The sequence below is a fragment of the Canis lupus genome, chromosome 34 (assembly GCF_011100685.1).
Source record: "Canis lupus familiaris isolate Mischka breed German Shepherd chromosome 34, alternate assembly UU_Cfam_GSD_1.0, whole genome shotgun sequence".
Lineage (NCBI taxonomy): Eukaryota > Metazoa > Chordata > Mammalia > Carnivora > Canidae > Canis > Canis lupus.
This window is the reverse complement of record NC_049255.1, coordinates 11,996,858-12,014,929: the sequence shown is the minus strand read 5'-3', so window position 1 is coordinate 12,014,929 and position 18,072 is coordinate 11,996,858. Positions and strand designations below refer to the sequence as shown.

The following is an 18,072-nucleotide window of genomic DNA, read 5'->3' as shown; positions in this document are numbered from 1 at the left end:
AGCATACACACCCACGCAGGGGGCTGCTAGTTTACACACACCCCTCGTTACTCCTCCTGCATCCGCTCCCCCAGGCCTCTGGTCTCACCTGTTGGGCCCACCTGGTTGGTTGTTGTGACCCAAGGATTAGAGAGGTAAACATTGGTTCCTGTCTGTAATCATGGAATAATTTTGTGATTCACAGGAGAGGGCACTGCCTGGAAGGGCCATTGGGGTGTGGCCGGGTGCTCCCCCTCTTTTGTATGGAGACACGTCCCGGCTCAGACAGTGGACCAGGAAGGGGAGGCTGGCAGACTTGCCTGCTCACCTCGACCCTGTGCTGCCTGTTTGGGGGTCTCCTCTGGCCATGCCCTCAGTCCTGGTGCAACAGAGTATCCCTGTGAGCCTCCATCCAGAAGCCCCCATGTGTCTGCAGAGTCGAGCAGGTCACGGGTGGGTGCCCCTTGTCTGGGCAGGTGAGGCCCCTGCAGAGCTGCAGAGGAGAGTCTTGTCTGCTCTCCTCTCAGGCCTAAGAGGCCTGCCCTCCGGAAACGGGGCCAGCCTGCCCTCGCTCTGAGGGTGTAGGACTGATCGGCCTCCGTGGATGCCCCATGAAGGGGGGTGGGCCCACCCCCACTCCTACCCACAGGACCAGCCTGACTGGCACTCTACTCCCTCTTACCTGGTGCTGCCTGTTTTCTGAGATGGCTGGGGATTTTCCAGCCCCCGACGTCGTCCTGGCCTCTCCCCAGACACCCACCCTGTCCAGGGGCCCTTCCCCACATGTGCTGGACTCACCTGCTTGGCACACAGCCTACTGTACTCAGCTGCCAGTGCCTTTCCAGAGCCACCCTGTACCCCGCATCTGCAGTCTGTCCTCCTGCCTCAAGCCAGCTGCCCACCTGGGTGCTCCCCACCTGTCTCTCAGGACCTCACCTCCTTTGATGTCTCGATGAGGCTGTGCTTGTCAGCAGCCTCCCACACGGAGAGCCCCAGAGCGGCCTTCCACTTTGCTCTTACCACTGCCCACACGGGAGCCAGGCTGACCTGCACCACAGTCCCCAAAACCACAAGCCTCTTAGGGAGTGAAGTGAACGAACTTGTTCTCTGCATCCGGGCGCAGAGGATGCCTGTTAGGACCTAACGGAGGGCCAGGACTTTTCCTCTGAGAATAGCCCGAGGCCCTTGAGAGTCACCGCATACTCCTTTCTTCCAGCATGGATGCTTCCTTTTCCTCTGCCAAAGGCAAAACAAGAAGTTACACGTTTAGTCCTTGAAAAGTAGAGGGAGGGATGGTTGAAAGTTTGAACGCTGTGAGGTGATGGTCCATTAACTGGATGTAGAAAGTGGTCCCAGACCCTGTTGGGCCAGAGCTGGTGCCCTCGCACGAGCTGCAGCCCCACACTTATCACCGCGCCCCCTCCTGGAAGCATGTGCCCTCCTCTGGCCCTCTCTGCCAGGGCCTGGGTCTGGTTGGAGAGCCTGGGTGCTGTGAAAGGTGAGCAGGGCTCCCTGGGCACCTGTCCACTCCTGGACACACGTGGGCCCAGCCCCTCGTGTGCACCCCCCAGTAGGGGGCCTGGTGGTGGGTGGAACCAAGCTAAAGCAGCCAGTCCTCCCTCGTGGTGGGCCTCCCCCATCCTGCACCCGTCAGCGTCCAGGACGGTGCACTGGCCCCAGGCCATAGGCCCAGAGGGAGCACGCAGCACGGCGAGTGTCGTATAGGGGAGCTGAGGCTCCTGGGACCTCTGATCTAGGTGCTGCTCTCTCCTCCGCTGAGATGCCTCCTTGGAGCTCTGGGACGGAAGTTAGCTTCCGATGAGAAGTGGCCAGAGCCGGGAAGGCATGCCTGCTCCTTGCGGGTCCTGGGGTGCTTTAAGCTCACTTGATTCCCTCTACCCCTCACCTCTGGGCATGACTCAGGGGAGAGCAGGGCAGAGCTGTGGTCCCGCCACCTGCCTCCATCGGTACCTATGCAGGTGGGTCTGGAGGCTGGCTCTGACCCAGGAAGGCCTGGGTCAGGGCTGGAGGAGATGACCAGACAGGACGTACCGTGGTGTAACCCCGAGTGTGAGAGCTGGCATACAGGCCCAAGCCTCAGGGCCCTTCGCTTGACGCTGAGATAGTGCCAGGCTTTACTAGGCACCTGTTCCGTTCAGCTGGTCTTCGGACCTGGGTCTGTCCACTGCAGGACCTGCATATGGTCAGGATTGGAGTTTCAGTCCAGCCGCCAGGGGGCCCCTGGCTTTTGTCCCAATCACCCTGGGTGGCAGGGGTCCCACTGCAACCCCTAGACGACTTCATGCATCTCACCTTCACTGCATCCTACATCCTGGAGCCACCGATCCTGGCTCACCTGTCTTACCTGCCAAGGCATTGGCTTCACCCAAGCTGGGAACAAAGTGGTTGCCACCTTCTCAGCATCACAGCACCATCCAGAGGCAGACACAGGAGAGTCTTCCAGCTTCTTCTCCACTATGAACCCTTGGGATCTCTCACTAGCCAGACCAGCCACACAACTAAGCAGCCACTGCAGGGGGCAGTGGGCCCTGGGAACACCTTGCCCAGAACGTCCCACGTGTGATGGAAATAGAGGTCCCTTAGCAAGGAGGTGGGGTGCTGGGTGGGGCTGGCAGGGTGCAGGCAGCCCCCGTCCAAGCCTCAGGGGGAAGAGGCCTGTCTGTCTCTGAGCACTCCACACCCCATCTGTGTGTCTACACAGGTGGCCACTGTCTCCATGATTTTTCAAACTCTTTCTGAGGGTCTGAACCATCTCAGAAATGTAAGAAATGGCTGAAGAGACAAGCCCCGGTGAGTCTGCCACCAGCTGGGGGGCGGCTTAGGCAGCAAGAGTCGGTGTGGCTGGTGCTCCAGGGCCATGGGGCGGCTCAGGGCGGTGAAGGCGCTTGGAGCAGAGCAGTGGGGCTCACGTCAGGATTTCTGGGAGTGGGCAGCCTGGCCCATGTCTCTGGCCTGCTCAGTAGCCCTGAGCTCTGTCTGATAGACTGTGTGGAATGCTGGCCTCTGGCCCGTCCCCAGCTGCCCCTTACGTCCAGGCGGGCAAGGGGAGCAGCAAGGGGCGATGGGACATGGTCATGGCAGTTGCTGGCATGGCAGCCTGGCCTCCTTCCTGGGCAGGACAGTGCCAGCGGCGGGCGAGAATGGTGGGCCCTTGGGCATCGGTGGGCCTCTCGACTGCCAGCTGGACCCTGGTGCTTCCCTCCTCACGGCCTCCTCAACAAGCCCGGCCTTGGGGGGCATGGCACACTTCCACCCTCACCCCTCCACATCCCCAAGAGCCCCTCTCCCTGACCCCTCATGGTGGGCCGTCAGGTGCAGATGGGGGGGGGGGGCGATGGGGACTTAGGGGTGGCATGTCCCTTGGTGGAGGAGACTGGGTCTGGAGAGCATGACCCCCCAGCAGTGGGGCTGGGGTCTGTCCACAGACGCTCCTGGGCACTAGCAGCCCCTGGACACAGCCCCAGCCCCCTCCCAGGCCCAGCTCAGGTCCTGGGGAGAAGTGCCGAGGTGGAGAAGCTGATGCTGCCCACCCCCCAGGCGGCCCTGCTGTGGCCTGGGCACCCCCTGATGAGGGCAGTGGCGGGACCTGTGAGACCCCACCCCCACTGGAGTCCTGCCTGGTTTCAGTTCCCTGCGGGCGCCTGAGTTCGGGGACCTGGGAAGTGTGGTGCTGTGAGCTCACATGGATTTCCGGGAAAGCTGGCCCCCGCCCCCGGCTCCTGCATTTGCTTGGTTTCTTTCTGTCTTGCCACAGGCCTGGGGGTGGGGCGCGTTGGCGGCTCTGCTCGCACGCGAGGCCCTGGCCGGGATCCAGGTGGCTGTCACTGCGGCGCTGACGGCCCCATCGCGTGACAGGAGCCCAGAGGAGGCCCCGCCGGGCGTGCCCCGCCGGGATGTGGCTGCGGAGGAGGGGAAGTGGGGGTGCCCAGCTGGGGGGACAGGCCATGCTGGGGTGCAGAGCCAGAGACGCGGTGGGGAAGGGAGACACATTGGGGGTGCCCCGCACTCTGCCTCTGGGGGGTGTGGGTGCGGCCTGGCCCATCAGTTGCGGGGGCACGCATCCCACAGCACGGTGATGTCACTGCACCGGGATCCCCCCACCCTGGCTCACACCTGTGGGCGTTGTCCTACCCCCACGGGGGCTGTGGGGACCAAGAACAGGCAGGCGGGATGGTCCCCCTGCCCTGAGGCTGGGGGTAAGGAGCTGTTGGAGCCAGGGTGAGGGAGGAAGTGACCCCTGCAGTGCCGTTTGCTCTGAGGGAGGCTTGATGGTTTGCGTGTGTGGACAGGGGGCCCAGGGGGCACCAAGGTGGGGTCCTGGCCCTCACCGAGCCCCAGCTCTGTCCCCCGTGGCCGTGAGCCCTGCACTGTGGGGAGCTGTGGCCTCCCTGGTGTGGCAACAGGACAGGACCCTCTGGGGCCCTTGTGATGTCATCTAGGGGTGGGGTGGGGAGGGATGGGACGAAGGCTCGTGCACTCCCTCGGTTATCCCTCCTGTATCTTTCTTGGCCTTTGGGGTCATGGGGTCAGCCCCTGGCATTCCCTCGGGGGGCTTCTCCTGGGCGCTGGGGGCAGAGCTTCGGGCTTCCAGACGGAGCACTGAGTGGACAGGGTGGCTGTCAGGGGGAGGGTAGAACAATGCACCTCCAATCGTCATGGCTCAAAGCTCAGGGCTTCGCAGCCCTGAAGACCCAGCTTGGCTGCTGGTGAGATTTCTGTGAGGAGGAGAGGAGGCGGCCTATAGCCCCACCTGCCCCTGCACCTCAGCCCCGGCAGCGCCAGGCCTGGCTGCTCCTGCTCCCTGGACACACCTGCCTTCTGGGCTCATTTCTGGAAACATTTAGTGCAGAGAAGGGAGCGTCCAGTGCTTATTGGCTGCAGACAGGCAGTTGATAATGCAAAGCCCTCTGACAGACGGCAGGATGGGTGGCCAGAGACCACAGGCCACGATGTGCCGCCACCTGTGGGGCTCTCCCGAGGGCCACCCCCCTGCCTCTGACGCTTTGTCCCTGTGGACACTGGGCTCACCTGCCACGACAGGACCCTCTGCGGGGGGCAGGGTGCGCCAGCGGCATGGTGCAGCTGCTGTGGGGTGAGGGTGGGTGACGTCTGGGCGGCCCCAACAGCACAAGCACCCCAGACCCACATGTCCTAGAGAAGCTCAGCATAGCTTGTTGGTTCTGAAAGAGAAAAAGAGGGAGAGCGACCTGGCCGGGTTTTCTCTCAAGAGCAGAACACACGCAAGGGTTCCATCTGCCTCGTGTGGAGCCCCTTGACTCCAATGTGCCCTGGGAGGCTCTGCCCACCCTGCCCATGCCCTGCGGTGGCTCCAGGGCCCTTGCCTTGCCCCAGGGGACCCTCCGCAACTCCCTGTGCTCTGCTGGGATGTGCATGACATCGTTGTGTGACCTGCATGTCTGTATGTCTGGGGTCTTCACCCCAAAAATGGAGATGAAGCCACATGGGGGCCGGGGATTGGGGACACCTGAGCCACGCAGGCAGGCCTTCCTGGGACTTCCTTTCCAGTCCGTGGGGACTGCTCCACAGCTGGGGTCTGCTGGGGGGCGGGGGGGCTGGGGGTGTGAGGAGGTCACGTGGGACCCTGGAGGGTGGTCAGAGTTGTGTCAACCAGCAGTGCCAAGTCAGGGCATCTGCTGGAGCTTGGGTCTCAGGGAGGGGTCTGAGGATCCTGGGGAGAGGGCTCCTGAGGTAGGGCTTCAGGGGGTCAGGCCCAGGGTAGGTGGCCTGCTCTCCTGAACACCACCCTGGTCTCCCAGCTGGCTGCCCTGGCTGTCCTGGTGCACCCCAGTCAGCTAGGAGACAAGGCTCTGTCCACTAGGGTGGGCAGCCAAGACCAGGGAAGACTTGGGAGGGCAGGCAGGTGTGGAGCCCAGAAGGGTGCTGACAGCCTTGCTCCCTTCTTGTCTAACAGCTGTGCAGAAGTGCCCGCGGCCGCCAGCAGCCAGTGCCCAATCCCCAGAAGATGGTCTGAGCGGAGGGTCCGCGGTGCTGGAGGGACGGCTGCTGCTGGAGGTAAGCGCTCACCCCCCCCGCCCCGCGATCACACACCTGTCACGTCGTGCGGTGTGGCCGTCTGTCCCTACCACGGGTCCTCAAGAGACATGCTGCAGGATGGCCCTGGCGCAGCACGAGGCCTAGCAGGTGGGATGTAGGGAACGATGCTGACCTTTCTCCGTGCACCTCAGATCCGAGTGTCAGTCATTCTGCAGTCTCTGCTGTACTCATCGGTGGAAGAACCTAATAAACATTAAGCACGTTTTGTTTTTAACTTAATGACAGAGAATTGCGCTCTGAGCATCCCAGGGTTGGCAGTTGTGTCCACGGGCCCAGGTGTTGCACACAGGGCATCAGGGCTCTGGGTCAGGCTTCTCCCGAGACGGGCTCTCCCGCCCCTGGCGGCCGTGAGGGCTGTGCCCTGTCCGACCCTGTCCTGTGATCGGCTTCGCAAGGGGCACAGGAGGCTGAAGCAAGACGGGGTGGCCAGGTGGAGCCCTCTGGGCTGCACACGGAGCCCTGGCCCAGGAGGGGCTGCGAGCACCCAGTGCCCCCGAGGCCTGTGCTCCCCTGGGCGGCCCCAGGGCAGCGGGCCCACGCACCCCTGCTGGCCTCCTGGGACCCCTGCGCCAGGCCCTTGCCTCCAGCCCCATCTGCTGGGCAGTTCTGTCCCCTGGCGAGCATCCTCCCATCTGTCGGGCAGACGTGTTGCAGGCCCAGAATGGTGGCTCATCGGCGCCTTTCACGCTGGTGACGTGAGCTTGCCCAGAGCCCGTAGGCCCCTTTCATGGGTGCCCTGTCTCACCCCAGCCACTGCCCTGCACCATCCCCACAAAAACATCTCCGGGGATTGCTGTCCACCAAGTGCTCCCCCGTGGGTGCCGCACCCCTCAGGGAGGACGGAGGCCAGAGATAGCCCCCAGGTGCGCCCTCCTGCTTCTGACTGCCCACTCCCCGTCCGCTTCCACCTGGATGTATCCTTGGACAGCAGCAGGCAGCAGCTTCCCCCGTCTATGTGAATTCCTGGGTCTCAGCTGTTTGGCGAGTGGGCTGTGTGTGTGTGGGGGGGAGTGCCCCTAGGGCACCTCAGCTTGAGAGATCCTCACTCTGCATGACCTGGAGGGAGAGGGCAGGATGGGGTGCTACTATGTGCTGGCGGATGTGTGAACAGATGGGACACATTGGGCTGGTCGGAGGGGCCCTGGGATGCCTGTGCCTGGAGTCTGGGGGTTCTCATCTGCCCACCATCACCCACCACCCACACAGCCCTGTAGGGACCCCCATGGCCCTGCAGAGCTTCCACAGCCCCCCAAGGCCTTCACCCCTGCTGGGGTGGTTGTTCTCATGAACATCAGGAGCTTATAAATCACTTCCTTTAAAAAAAATATGAGGAAGTTCATATTTGTGTTTAATCTCCATGAATATTCAGTATGGGGGGGGGCGCCTAGGCCCCGTCCTCGAGCCCCGGCTGGTCTGTCTGTCTAGAGCAGAGCATGGCTTCTAGTGACGGGGAGCTTCTAGAAATATCATGGTTTCCAAAGAGGAATTATTTCCATACTTCATTATTTATCATTTTTTTGGAAGCAGATTCTCGAATATTAATTTTTCCCCTAAAGTTGGATTTTTCTGTCAGTGCTAGTGAGCCTGCAGCTGGAAAACATTGTGCCAGCTTGACTTTTACTCTGGGCGAAGGATGACTGCCTTGTTCTCCTTCTATTTCGTGTTCAAAATCGAGATAATAGAATCTTAAACATGAATCTTTGAACTGTGTCCCAACTATAAACACAGAAGCATGTGTTGTATGTGCACAGAGCACCCCATCTAGTGGAGCCCAAGGGACTGCCCCACGTGTGTCCCTCCACACGTGTCCTCCCCTCATGTCCTGCCCGTGCATCCTCCCCATACGTATCCTCCCTGACGTGTCCTCCCCCACGCATGTCCTCACACACATGTCCTTCCCCACATGTGTCCTCCCCACGCGTGTCCCCGCACACCCCCTCTGTGGGTCCCCAGGAGCTGTCCTACCCTCCATCACAGACTGAGTTTCCCCTGGGGCATCAGGATGTGGATGAGCCACAGTGGTCCCCACACGGCTGAAGCCCTGACCCCGGGGCCACAGCCCCATGCCTGTCACTGGACCAGTGGGTGTGTGTTTGGGGAGCGACCCTCTGGGATGGGCTGAAGCTACAGATCAGTTTGCCCTGGCGCAGGGGACTGTCCCATGCCCCCCCCCCCCAATTCCATCTTGTAGACTGAAGTCTCCTTCCACCACCTCTTGTAACAGATTCCCTATGACCACAGAAGTTTCTGGAAGTTCCCTTGGATTGGAAGCTAGGTTGTATGGGGAGGGTTCTTCTCACTGCATTTCTGGTGTGGGGGTTCTAAAACTCCAGAATCAGACTCTTTTTGAAGTTTAAAAATATTCCCTAACAGCAAAATAAACAAATCAAGCCACAATAACAAGAAAATCCAGCTTTTATTTCCAATCTTCAATCTCTTAAAGACAAACTGGAAAAAATGAGAAGTTTATGGCAGGCTTCATAAATTCATAAAAATTTAGAGCTGGCATAGACTTAAAAGGCCTGTGGTCTAATGTCTGCTATTTTAAGATGAAGGAACCAAGATTTGGAGCCGATAGGGGTCCCGGGTCCCGCTGAGGTTGGAGCAGGGCCTGGTGTTTCCTCGTCGCTGGTTACTACTTGTGCACCCATGGCCCCTCTGGAGGCCAGGATGGACGGCACGTTGGCGAGGGTTCTGGGCCCGGGGTGGCAGGGCAGGAGCGAGGTGGGGTTGGCAGCTTTTGGGAACACACATAGCAGGTCACAAATAGCAGTGTCCTGGGTTTCTATTCCTACTTTTAAGGTGGGCCGTAGTGTTTGGTGTGGACAGGTCAGCATGCTAGCAGGAGCTGGAGACTTGGGCCGTCAGGGGCCAGGCTGCTGACCACCCGACCCTAACTAGAGTTCAAGAGTAACGTGGGTACGTTTTCTAACACTTATTTTTAAGTTAGTGCATGCTAAAATTTGTTCCTATTGGCGGTAGGTGTGGCTACGATCATAATGAGGACACAGAGCCATGCCCAAATTTCCCTGGGGCTTCCCATGTGTGGCACCCTGGCCACCCCACCAGCGTGCTCCAGCCACTCTGGGCTTCTCAGGATGCCCAGGGCTGGGCCCTACAGCAGGGAGTTTGGGCGTCAGCAGGATGTGCAGCTGGGATCCAGCCACGTGGCTGCATATAGCGTGCTTGTCTCATCATCCCGTGGTGTGGACTCGTGTCACTGGCTTGTCCACCTGCCTGGTGAGAGAGGGTTCAGCTTCCAGGATTTGGTGTTTATTTATGAATAAAGCTGCAACAAGCATCCACATGCAGGTTTTTCTATGAACATAGGTTTTGTTTTTGTTTGGGTAACAGCTCGTGTGCGGTTGTGGGTTGTGTAGTAGGAGTGAAGGGGGCGCGGCGGTCCACACCCTCACGACCGATGATGCTGAGTGCCTTCTGGGTGCGTGTGCCATCAGTAGAGCCCCTTTGTGAGCAGGCTGTTCAAATATTTGCCCAGTTAAAAACATCAGGTTGTTTGCACCCTTACTTTTGACTTCGGAATTCTTTATGTATCCTGCACACACGATCCTTACTGAGTGTACGATTTGTATGTGTTTGCTTCTAGTCCGGCTTGTCTTTTCATTATCTTGAATTAATGAAATTTGAATAAAGCCCAATTTGTCAATTTTTTAAATAGATCATTATGATGGTGTCAAGTTTGAGAACTCTTTACATAATATAGGTTGAAGAGATTTTTAGTTTATGTTTGCCTCCAAAGTTTTATAGTTTCATGTTTACATTCAGCCTGTGGCTCATTTTTCGTTAACTTTGGTTCAAAGTGTGAGGTATAGGCTGAGATAATCTCGTTTTGCATATTAATATCCTCACATTTGGCCAAGTTTTGTGTCTGTTTCTGGACACTTCTGCCATTGATGGTGTGCACGACCTTTCAGGAAACAGTCACTAGCCTGCCTTCGTCATGGTCGCTTTAAAGTAAGTCTTGAAGTCGGGTCGTGTGAATCTTCCAATTTTTGTTCTTTTTCCAAAATTGTTGGGACGCCTGGTTGGCTCAGTGGATGAATGCTTGCCTTCGGCCCAGGGCATGATCCTGGAGTCCCGGGATTGGGTCCTGCATCAGGCTCCCTGCATGGAGCCTGCTTCTCTGTCTGCCTGTGTCTCTGTGCCTCTCTTTCTCTCTGTGTTTCTCACATGAATAAATAAATAAAATCTTTAAAAAAATTGCTTTGGCTTTTCCAGGTTTCTCTGTCTTTCCATATAAGTTTTAGAGTTAGCTTGTGGCTATCTACAAGTTCCCACTGGGATTTGGACTGGGATTGTGTTAAATCAGTAGTAGATCAGTCTGGGGAGAACTGACACCTCCTCCCAGCCCCGCATACCCGTAGGTCTTTTACTGCTTCCTCTGTGTCTGAGGCGAGGCATGGAGACCTGTGTGTATTGTTAGATTTCTACATAAGTATTTTCTGTTTCTGTTATAAACAGGACTGTTATTTAATTTCAGTTTCTATTACTACATAGTAATACTATATTCCAATACTTTATAGAAATCCATCGTTGTATAGAAATAGAATGCCACGGATGCCTGGGTGGCTCCCTCAGGGAAGTGTCTCCCGGGGTCCTCGCTGCTCAGCAGGGCGCCTGCTTCTCCCTCCCCACCCCCAGCCCTCCCCCTGCTCGTGCTCTCTCTCACTCTCTCTCCCTCTCTGTCAGATAAATAGGTAAAATCTTAAAAAACAACAACAACAAAAAGAAAGAATAGAATGCTATAGAAATGACATTTTTCTAGGTTGGCTTTGTAGCTATGAATTTGCTGAATTCACTGGTAATTCTTGGACCTTTTTTTGTAGATTCTGTGGGAATTTTTACACAGATTATCCTGTTGTCTGAGAATAGAGGCAGTTGGTATCTACTTGTTCAGTCTGTACACTTTATTTTTCTTGCCTTAGTGCCCTCCTGGGGCTTCCTGAGCGACACAGAGGACAGAAGACATCTCTGTCTTGTCCCTCGTCTCAAGGAGAAACCTGCAGTCTCTCAGTCTTACATATGATATCAGCTTAGATTTGTTTTTCAAGTTTTGTTTGTTTTGATTTTGCAGCTGCCTTTTATCAGATTAAGAAATTTTCCTCTAGTCTGTATTTGCTGAGAGTTCTCATTACCAATGGATATTAAATGTTGTCCAGTGCTTTGTCTGCATCTATTGAGATACATGACTGTGGCTTTTTCCTTCCAGTCTGTTAATATTGTGAATTACATTGATCCATTTTCAGTGTTGGCCAAACTTTGCTAGCTTAGGATGGATCTTATTTCTATGTTGCTGGATTAAACTTGGGTTATATTCTCTGGGGATTTTTGTGTTTGTGTTCATGAAAACCATTTCTGCAGTTTTCTTGTAGTGTCTTTGGTTATGAGCACACTGGTGCAGGCCCCGTGCAGTTCCCTGAGAGTGCTTCCTTCTCTTCTGTCACTTTCTCCTGAGATGTTTGTGTTCACCAGTGAATCCGCCTGGTCTGGGAGTTTTCTTTGTTAGAAAAAAAAAATTGTTTTTGAGAGCAAGCTGTGGGGGAGGGGCAGAGGGGGAGGTAGAGACTCTCAAGCAGACTCCCCTCCCCTGAATGTGGAGCCCAACTCAGGCTTGATCCCACAACCCTGAGGTCAGGACCTAAGCTGAAATTAAGAGTCAGATGCTCAACCAACTGAGCCACTCAAGTGTCCCTCTTTGTTAGATCTTAAACTATGGATTCAATTTCTTTAATCAATGTAGGACTATTTAGTCATCTGTTCTAGTGTGAATTTTAGTAGTTTGCATCTTTGAAGAAGTTGGTCCATTTCCTCTACTTTCTTGAACTTGTGTGTCTAGAAGTGCTTGAGGTTTCCCATCTTGTCCTCTTTATGTCTGTAGGTTCTGTAGCTATGTGTCCTTTCTAATTCCATTGGTAATTTGTGACTTCCATTTTCTTCCTAGTCAGTTGAGCTGGAGGTTTATTCATTTTATGGATTTTTTTTTTCAAAGACATGGCTGTTGGTTTCATTGATTGTTGCTATGAACTGAATATTTGTATTCCCCCCACCCTGTTCAATTAATATAATTTAAATTCATATTAGCCTGGAAACCCAATGTGAAGGTGTTAGGCAAGGCCCTCGGGAGGTACTTATGTCATGTCCTATCCTCACAAATAGGATTTAAGCCTTATAAAGTGGACCCCGGAGAGCTCCCTTGCCCCTTCTGCCCTATGAGGTTAGAGTGAAAAGTCATCCATGAACCAGGAAGTGGGCCCCCACTTGACCTCTGTCACTGTGTGAGGTGTTCTATAAACATCAGTTATGTACATCAAGTTGGTTGATAGCTTTCAAGTCTTTTATATCCTTACTGATTTTCTGTCTGGTCTCAACCTGGAAGATAAGTGTTAGCATCTTCTAGTATAATTGTGGATTTTTGTATTTCTCCTTTCAGTTCTATCACTTCTTGCCTTATGTGTTTGGAAGTTCTGTTGTAGGGTGCATACTCATTGAGGATTATTATGTTTTCTTCATGAATCAACCCTTCTATCATTACCATTATGTAAAATGCTCCTTTATTCTTGGCTATTTGCCTTGCTCTCAAGTCTACTTTATCTGATACTGATATAGCCACCCAAGCCTTCTTTTGATTACTGTTTGCTTGTCATATCTTGTTCTATATTTTTGCTTTTAATTCATTTATATTGATATATTTTAAGTGTATGGTTTTCAGCCACTTAGTCTGTATTAATTTGTTATAGCAGCAAGAGGAACTAATTCAGACTGAGCCTTGCACCCTCATGCGTCCTGTATTGACAACAGCTGTGTGGGCAGTGAACTTGGCCCCCAGGATGTCTCCTTGAGTGTGCATTGGCCATGCCACCTGGATTCCCCCATAGGCATCATTGGGCCAGGGCAGCAGTTTCTATCACAGCCCTGCTCAGAGCCACCACTCTGCCTCTCTGGGCATGTTCCACACACATACCCCTTGGACTAAGCAAGGACCATGTCAGGCCACACACAGAGGTGGGGTCCTTTTCCTATGTCTCCTCTGCAGGATTTCCCCCACATCTGCTCCCTCCTGGGACCCTCTTCCTGGTCCTCTGGCTAGAACTCTCCTGTTTCTTTTGGAGCTTATCCACCACTGCCCTGTGGTGGATCTGTGCATGAACACACGATCAGGGTGGAGAGAGGAGAGAAAATGGGGTTCTGAAGACCATGCCTCTGATCCTCACAGAGGGCACAAGGCTGGGGCACTGGCCTCCACACACCTAGCCTTCTGAGGACAGCTTCTTCTGAGGACAGCAGTGACCTGAGCAGGGTCTGAATGTGGCTCAGACAATAGAAATGTACTCTTCAAGCTGTGGTGTCCAGGAGTCTGAATTCAGGGTCATGGGGCTGAAAGCAAGGTGTGGGCAGGTGGGTTCCTGCAGATGGCTCTAGGGGAGAGTATGCCTCCCCTATGTCTGCTGACACTCAATCTCCCCTGTGTTTCTGTCTCTTTCATGAGGACAACAGTCATTTTGGATTTAGGGTCACCCAACTGAGAGTGACCTTAGTCTAATTACAGCTGAAGATTCCTGTCCAAATAAGGTCACCTTCACAGGTTTCATGGGCACATGAATTTGAGGGCTACTATTCAGTCCAGTCCAGCTGTCCATTCTTCAGGGAAGGGGCCTCAGGCTAGAATGCAGGTGAGGGCAGGAACTCAGGCCTCTCCCACCTCTGGGACCCAGGCCCTGAACTTCTCCTGAAGCCAGAGCTCAGCACTGTGTGCTGGGGCTGCTCTGAGCCCTGGGGACTCACCGGGTCCTCGGCAGCCTCAAGAGGCAGATGTTGTCATTGTGACCATTTTACAGACGGGGAAATGGAGGCACAGAGTGGTTCTGTAGGTTGCCTGCTGTCACATACTAGGGAAGGCAAAGCTGGAACTGACCCCACTGCGTCTCCCTAGGGGACTCCCTCCAGTGTCCCTATGGCCCCATGAGGCTGGCTGGTACAGGGCTGGTGTTAGCTGGAGGCCTGTCTCACTGCACACCTGCAGGGCATTTTGGGGGCTTGTTTCAAGCCTCAAAGCCTTTGGGGATGGCTGGATGGGGTGGCATGCGTCAGGCCTTTCATTCCCTCTGGCATGACCGCAACAGGAAGGTGGAGGGAGGGCACCGTGGCTGGTGGGGCTGGGTGCCTAAAGGACACCAATTCTCAAGGCGAAACCCGCATCATAGAGGACTTCCTGCAAGCATTTCCCACCAAAGATAAGACGGGACCATCAGAACCCTAAGGGCAAAGGACCCCAAGCGTCTGATGCTTCAAAGGGAAGCCTGGCTGGGCCGACCCAGGGAGGAGCACGGGCCAGGGTGCCCCGAGCCCCAGGATGCACTTCAGGGCTTCTCGGGCAAACCAGCCCTCATGGGAGTTCAGAGGCCATGTGGCAGAGAGTCCTCGTGAGCCCAGGTGCAGGGACAGCGGCGGCCCGAGGGTGGCAGAGGCTGAGAGGTGAAGCTGAATGTCAGTGGTTCCTTCATCATTTCACAAAGGCCTCAAGACCTAAGTAAGAGAAATAGCTATGGAAACCATTTGGAGCGGGGTGACTGGGCACGCGACCTGGACCCCCGTCCTCAGGGATGATTGCAGACTGAAAGGCAGAGCACAACCAGCACAAGGGCGCCTGTGGTCCCAGAGAGACTCAGCAGGCATGTGACCTTGCCATGCTGCAGGAGAGGGCTGGGATCTGGGAACCTGGCGGGGGGGGGGGGGGGGTGCCACATACCAGCGGCAGACCCCAGCTCGGCCCACGGCATGGGGAAGGCCTGAGTGGCTGTGTGGAGCCAGACAGCCTAGAAGGACCCACAGACACTCACGTCGGGGCTGTCCCACCCAAGCTCTCAGCTCTGTTGTGGCTGCGGAGCTTCCTGGCGGCTATCCCCACCCACGAGGGGGTCACAGACCCTCCAGGCCAGAGGCTTACTTGGGACTCAGGAGGAAAGACAGCTTGGGTGAGCAAGGGAGACAAACCAAGTGGCTGGTTTGGAGCACCTCCTCACAGTGGCCGTGCAATGGAAACAGGTGCCACAAAGGGAATATTCAGAGGTTTTGGAAGGAGCTCAAGAATTAAAAGTATGAGAGCGAACTTAGGAACCATAGAAAGACCCAGAGTTGACGCTGAAGTGTCACTTCAGCTTCTCCGAGAAGGAAAGGAAGCTAGGTGGAGAATATGGGCCCCGAGAGGCCCGCACGCTCCAGTTCCAGAAAGATCGAGGGCGGGAACTGTCCAGGAGGGTTTCCCAGAACCGAGGGCTGGGTTTCCGGCCCGAAGGTCCCTGCGCACAGCCAACACAGCAGATGGAAAGGACCAGGGTGGCCATTTTTCTGGAATTCCACAGCCCCAGTGCCAATGAGAAAATCCTAAATGCTTCCGGAGAGAAGGAGCAGGTTTCAGGCGAAGCACTGAGCCCCAGGAGTCCTGGCCTCACCTGGAAGGCTGGAGGCTGCAAGGCCACAGGGAAGAGCCTCAGAGGAGGGAGGACAGTGATGTGTCCCACTTGGGACCACTGTTTGTCTCCTGGGTGCTTCCCTGGGGGTGTCCACGGAGGGGGTCCCTCTGTGACGTCTCCCTGGTCTCACGCTCATTGTGCCTTCACAATCAGATAATAATTTGGCTAAATACAGAGTCTTAGATTCGAACTCCTTTCCCTCATCGGAGACGGGGTCCATTGCATGCAGCTTCCCGTGGTGTCTGCGGCCCCATGTCTGGGGGGGGGTCCGAGCACCCCACTTGCACCTGCTGAGGGCTGGGCACTGGGCTCTGGACTCCCAAGGTCTCTGCAGTGCGTGTGCCGTTGGCTGCATGGCCTGGATCTTCCACCCGACGGTGCATTTCTGTGTCCGTCACTTGCCATCTGTCCACTCCCGCTCTATCATCTGGGGCTGCTCTTGCTCAGATGCTGGCGCTTCCTCTTCCTGTCTGGTCTTCCTCCCCAGCCCTTCAGGGGAGGACCCTCCCTGCGGCCATGGTGCCCGCGTGTCCATAACCCACACCCTGGACTGTGAGCTCCTTGCTTACAGTTTCATACCTACTATTGTCACTTGATTCATTTCTAACATTTCTTGTTCTTACTTCGTTTGCTATGTTTTGCTTCGTTTTGTCTTATCTCCTGAAATGTATATTCTTAAAAATTCACACTCATCTCTGTCGGGAGCCCCATGTGCTGCTCCCCTGGTGAGCTGTGCTGGGGCAGGCGGTGGCTCAAGGAGGGGCAGGGGTGGTGGCCCACCAGGAGGCATCCCTGGGCAGACTGCACCCTGACTGCCCCCAAACCCAGGCCCCTCCTCAGCTTCCCACTCCCAACAACAGCTTTTCTGGGGCTCCTCCTCTTATCTCCTGGGCCTGATTTTGGGAAGGAGGAGGCAGAGCCTATGCTGGCCAGGAAGCCCTGTGTCCACATCTGACTGAACACATGGCCAGGAGGGAACATGGAGGAAAGCTGGTTGTGTGCTGTGTCCTGAGCTGCAGGTTGCAGGGAGGGGAGGGGTTCCAGCCATCCCAGGCACTCCTGGGCCTGGGGATGGTGACTCCTGTGGGGACTGTCCAGGGGGCCTGCCAGGAGCTGCAGGAAGCCAAGGGCTACACTGTCATGGCTTCTGGACATGTTCCCAGGACCCTAAAGCATAAGCACAGAGACTTGTCACCTTCAGGCCATGGCTCTTCTAAAGAAAGACCTAGAAACCCATGCTCCCACTGGGCCTCATGACCCAAGAACCTGCCCAGAGCCTGTCACCTTCTGCAGCCCCTGCACTTGGTACTGGCTGGATTGAGAGACAAGTCCCCAGAAACACAAGCTGGGAAGAACAGGCACAAAACCCCAAACTCACGACCAACAGTTGGGGTTGCTGCTGCAGAAAGGGGGACACAGTGGGTGTCGACCTGGACGGCAGGGCAGGGCTGTCAGGTGTGGGGGATGGTGCAGGAGCAAGGGTCCCAGCCCATGGAGGGGACTGCAGCTTGAGGGGTGCTGGGATTGGGGCCCAACTCCCCAGCCAGGAGCAGGTGCAGGGCCACTCCCTACACCTTCCACCTGCTCAGGCTGGCCCTGTAGGTCAACTGGCTTCCGAAGGGGTGGTCTTGTGACCACCTGTGTCCTGGACTTTGAAGGACAGGAATGCAGGACCCAGGACAAGTGCCAGTGGGTTGCTGGGGGCCTGTGGCAGTGGTGGGCTGAGGATCCCACGACCCCTGAGAGCATCCCCTGCCTCGGTGTCCCTCATAGGGCGGGCTGCAGCTCCTGGTCCGCCTCCTGGTCTCCAGGCTCTGCTTGCCCTTCAGTCCTCCTACTCTGAGAAATCAGCCCTTGGTTATCTTCCGTTGTGCCTGCAGGACCCATATTCCAAAGCCCCTTTCAGTTTTCTTCAGGAGTTCAACAGAGGCCTCCAGTGGGCTCCCTGCTCCCACTGCAGCCCCTCACCTCATCTGCTTTGGGCCCGGGCCCTGTGACCAGCCTGACGATGTACATGAGGCATCCCAGGACTGACCTGAGGGCACTGCCTTCCGGCTCATGACCCTTTGAAACTTTGCCCTTTCCTGGCTCATGAGGCTGTGCCTTCTGCCCACTCAGGGGCCTTCCTGTGGGGTCAGAAGTGACAGCTCCTGGCCCCATCTCTGTGGATGGATCAGGTGTTTGGGACCTGAGTGGGCCTGGCCTCTTTGTGGCTTTTAGCTCATTAGGACTCTGAACACCTCCCATCTATTAGCCCATGATCTTCTACCTTTAGCCCCCCACCATCCACCATGAGCCCCCAAAGTCCACCATGAAGCCCCGCCATCCACCATGAACCCCCCAATGTCCACCATGAGCCCTGGACCATCCATCTTTAGCTCCTGACCATCCACTATGAGCACCCTACCATCCACCATGAGCCCCTCGCCATCCCCACCATGATCCCCCAACCGACGACCTTTAGCTGCTGACCATCACCATGAGCTCCCCACCGCCTACCATGAGC

General features: G+C 56.0%; 1 protein-coding gene and 1 long non-coding RNA gene across 2 annotated transcripts in view; one reads left to right on the top strand and one right to left on the bottom strand.

The window, feature by feature from the left end:
* AHRR (aryl-hydrocarbon receptor repressor) overlaps positions 1 to 18,072 on the top strand; it is an 80,557-nt gene that overhangs the window by 29,160 nt on the left and 33,325 nt on the right. The window contains exon 4 of the mRNA XM_038583384.1: positions 5,933 to 6,033. Coding sequence (XP_038439312.1) covers positions 5,933 to 6,033 — 101 coding nt within the window. The remainder of the gene's footprint in view (positions 1 to 5,932; positions 6,034 to 18,072) is intronic.
* Positions 496 to 3,815, bottom strand: LOC111093871. The gene is made up of 3 exons (XR_005383724.1): positions 3,683 to 3,815; positions 2,032 to 2,173; positions 496 to 1,215 (listed from the first exon to the last, which is right to left on the bottom strand). It is a non-coding gene; the product is annotated as an uncharacterized LOC111093871 (long non-coding RNA).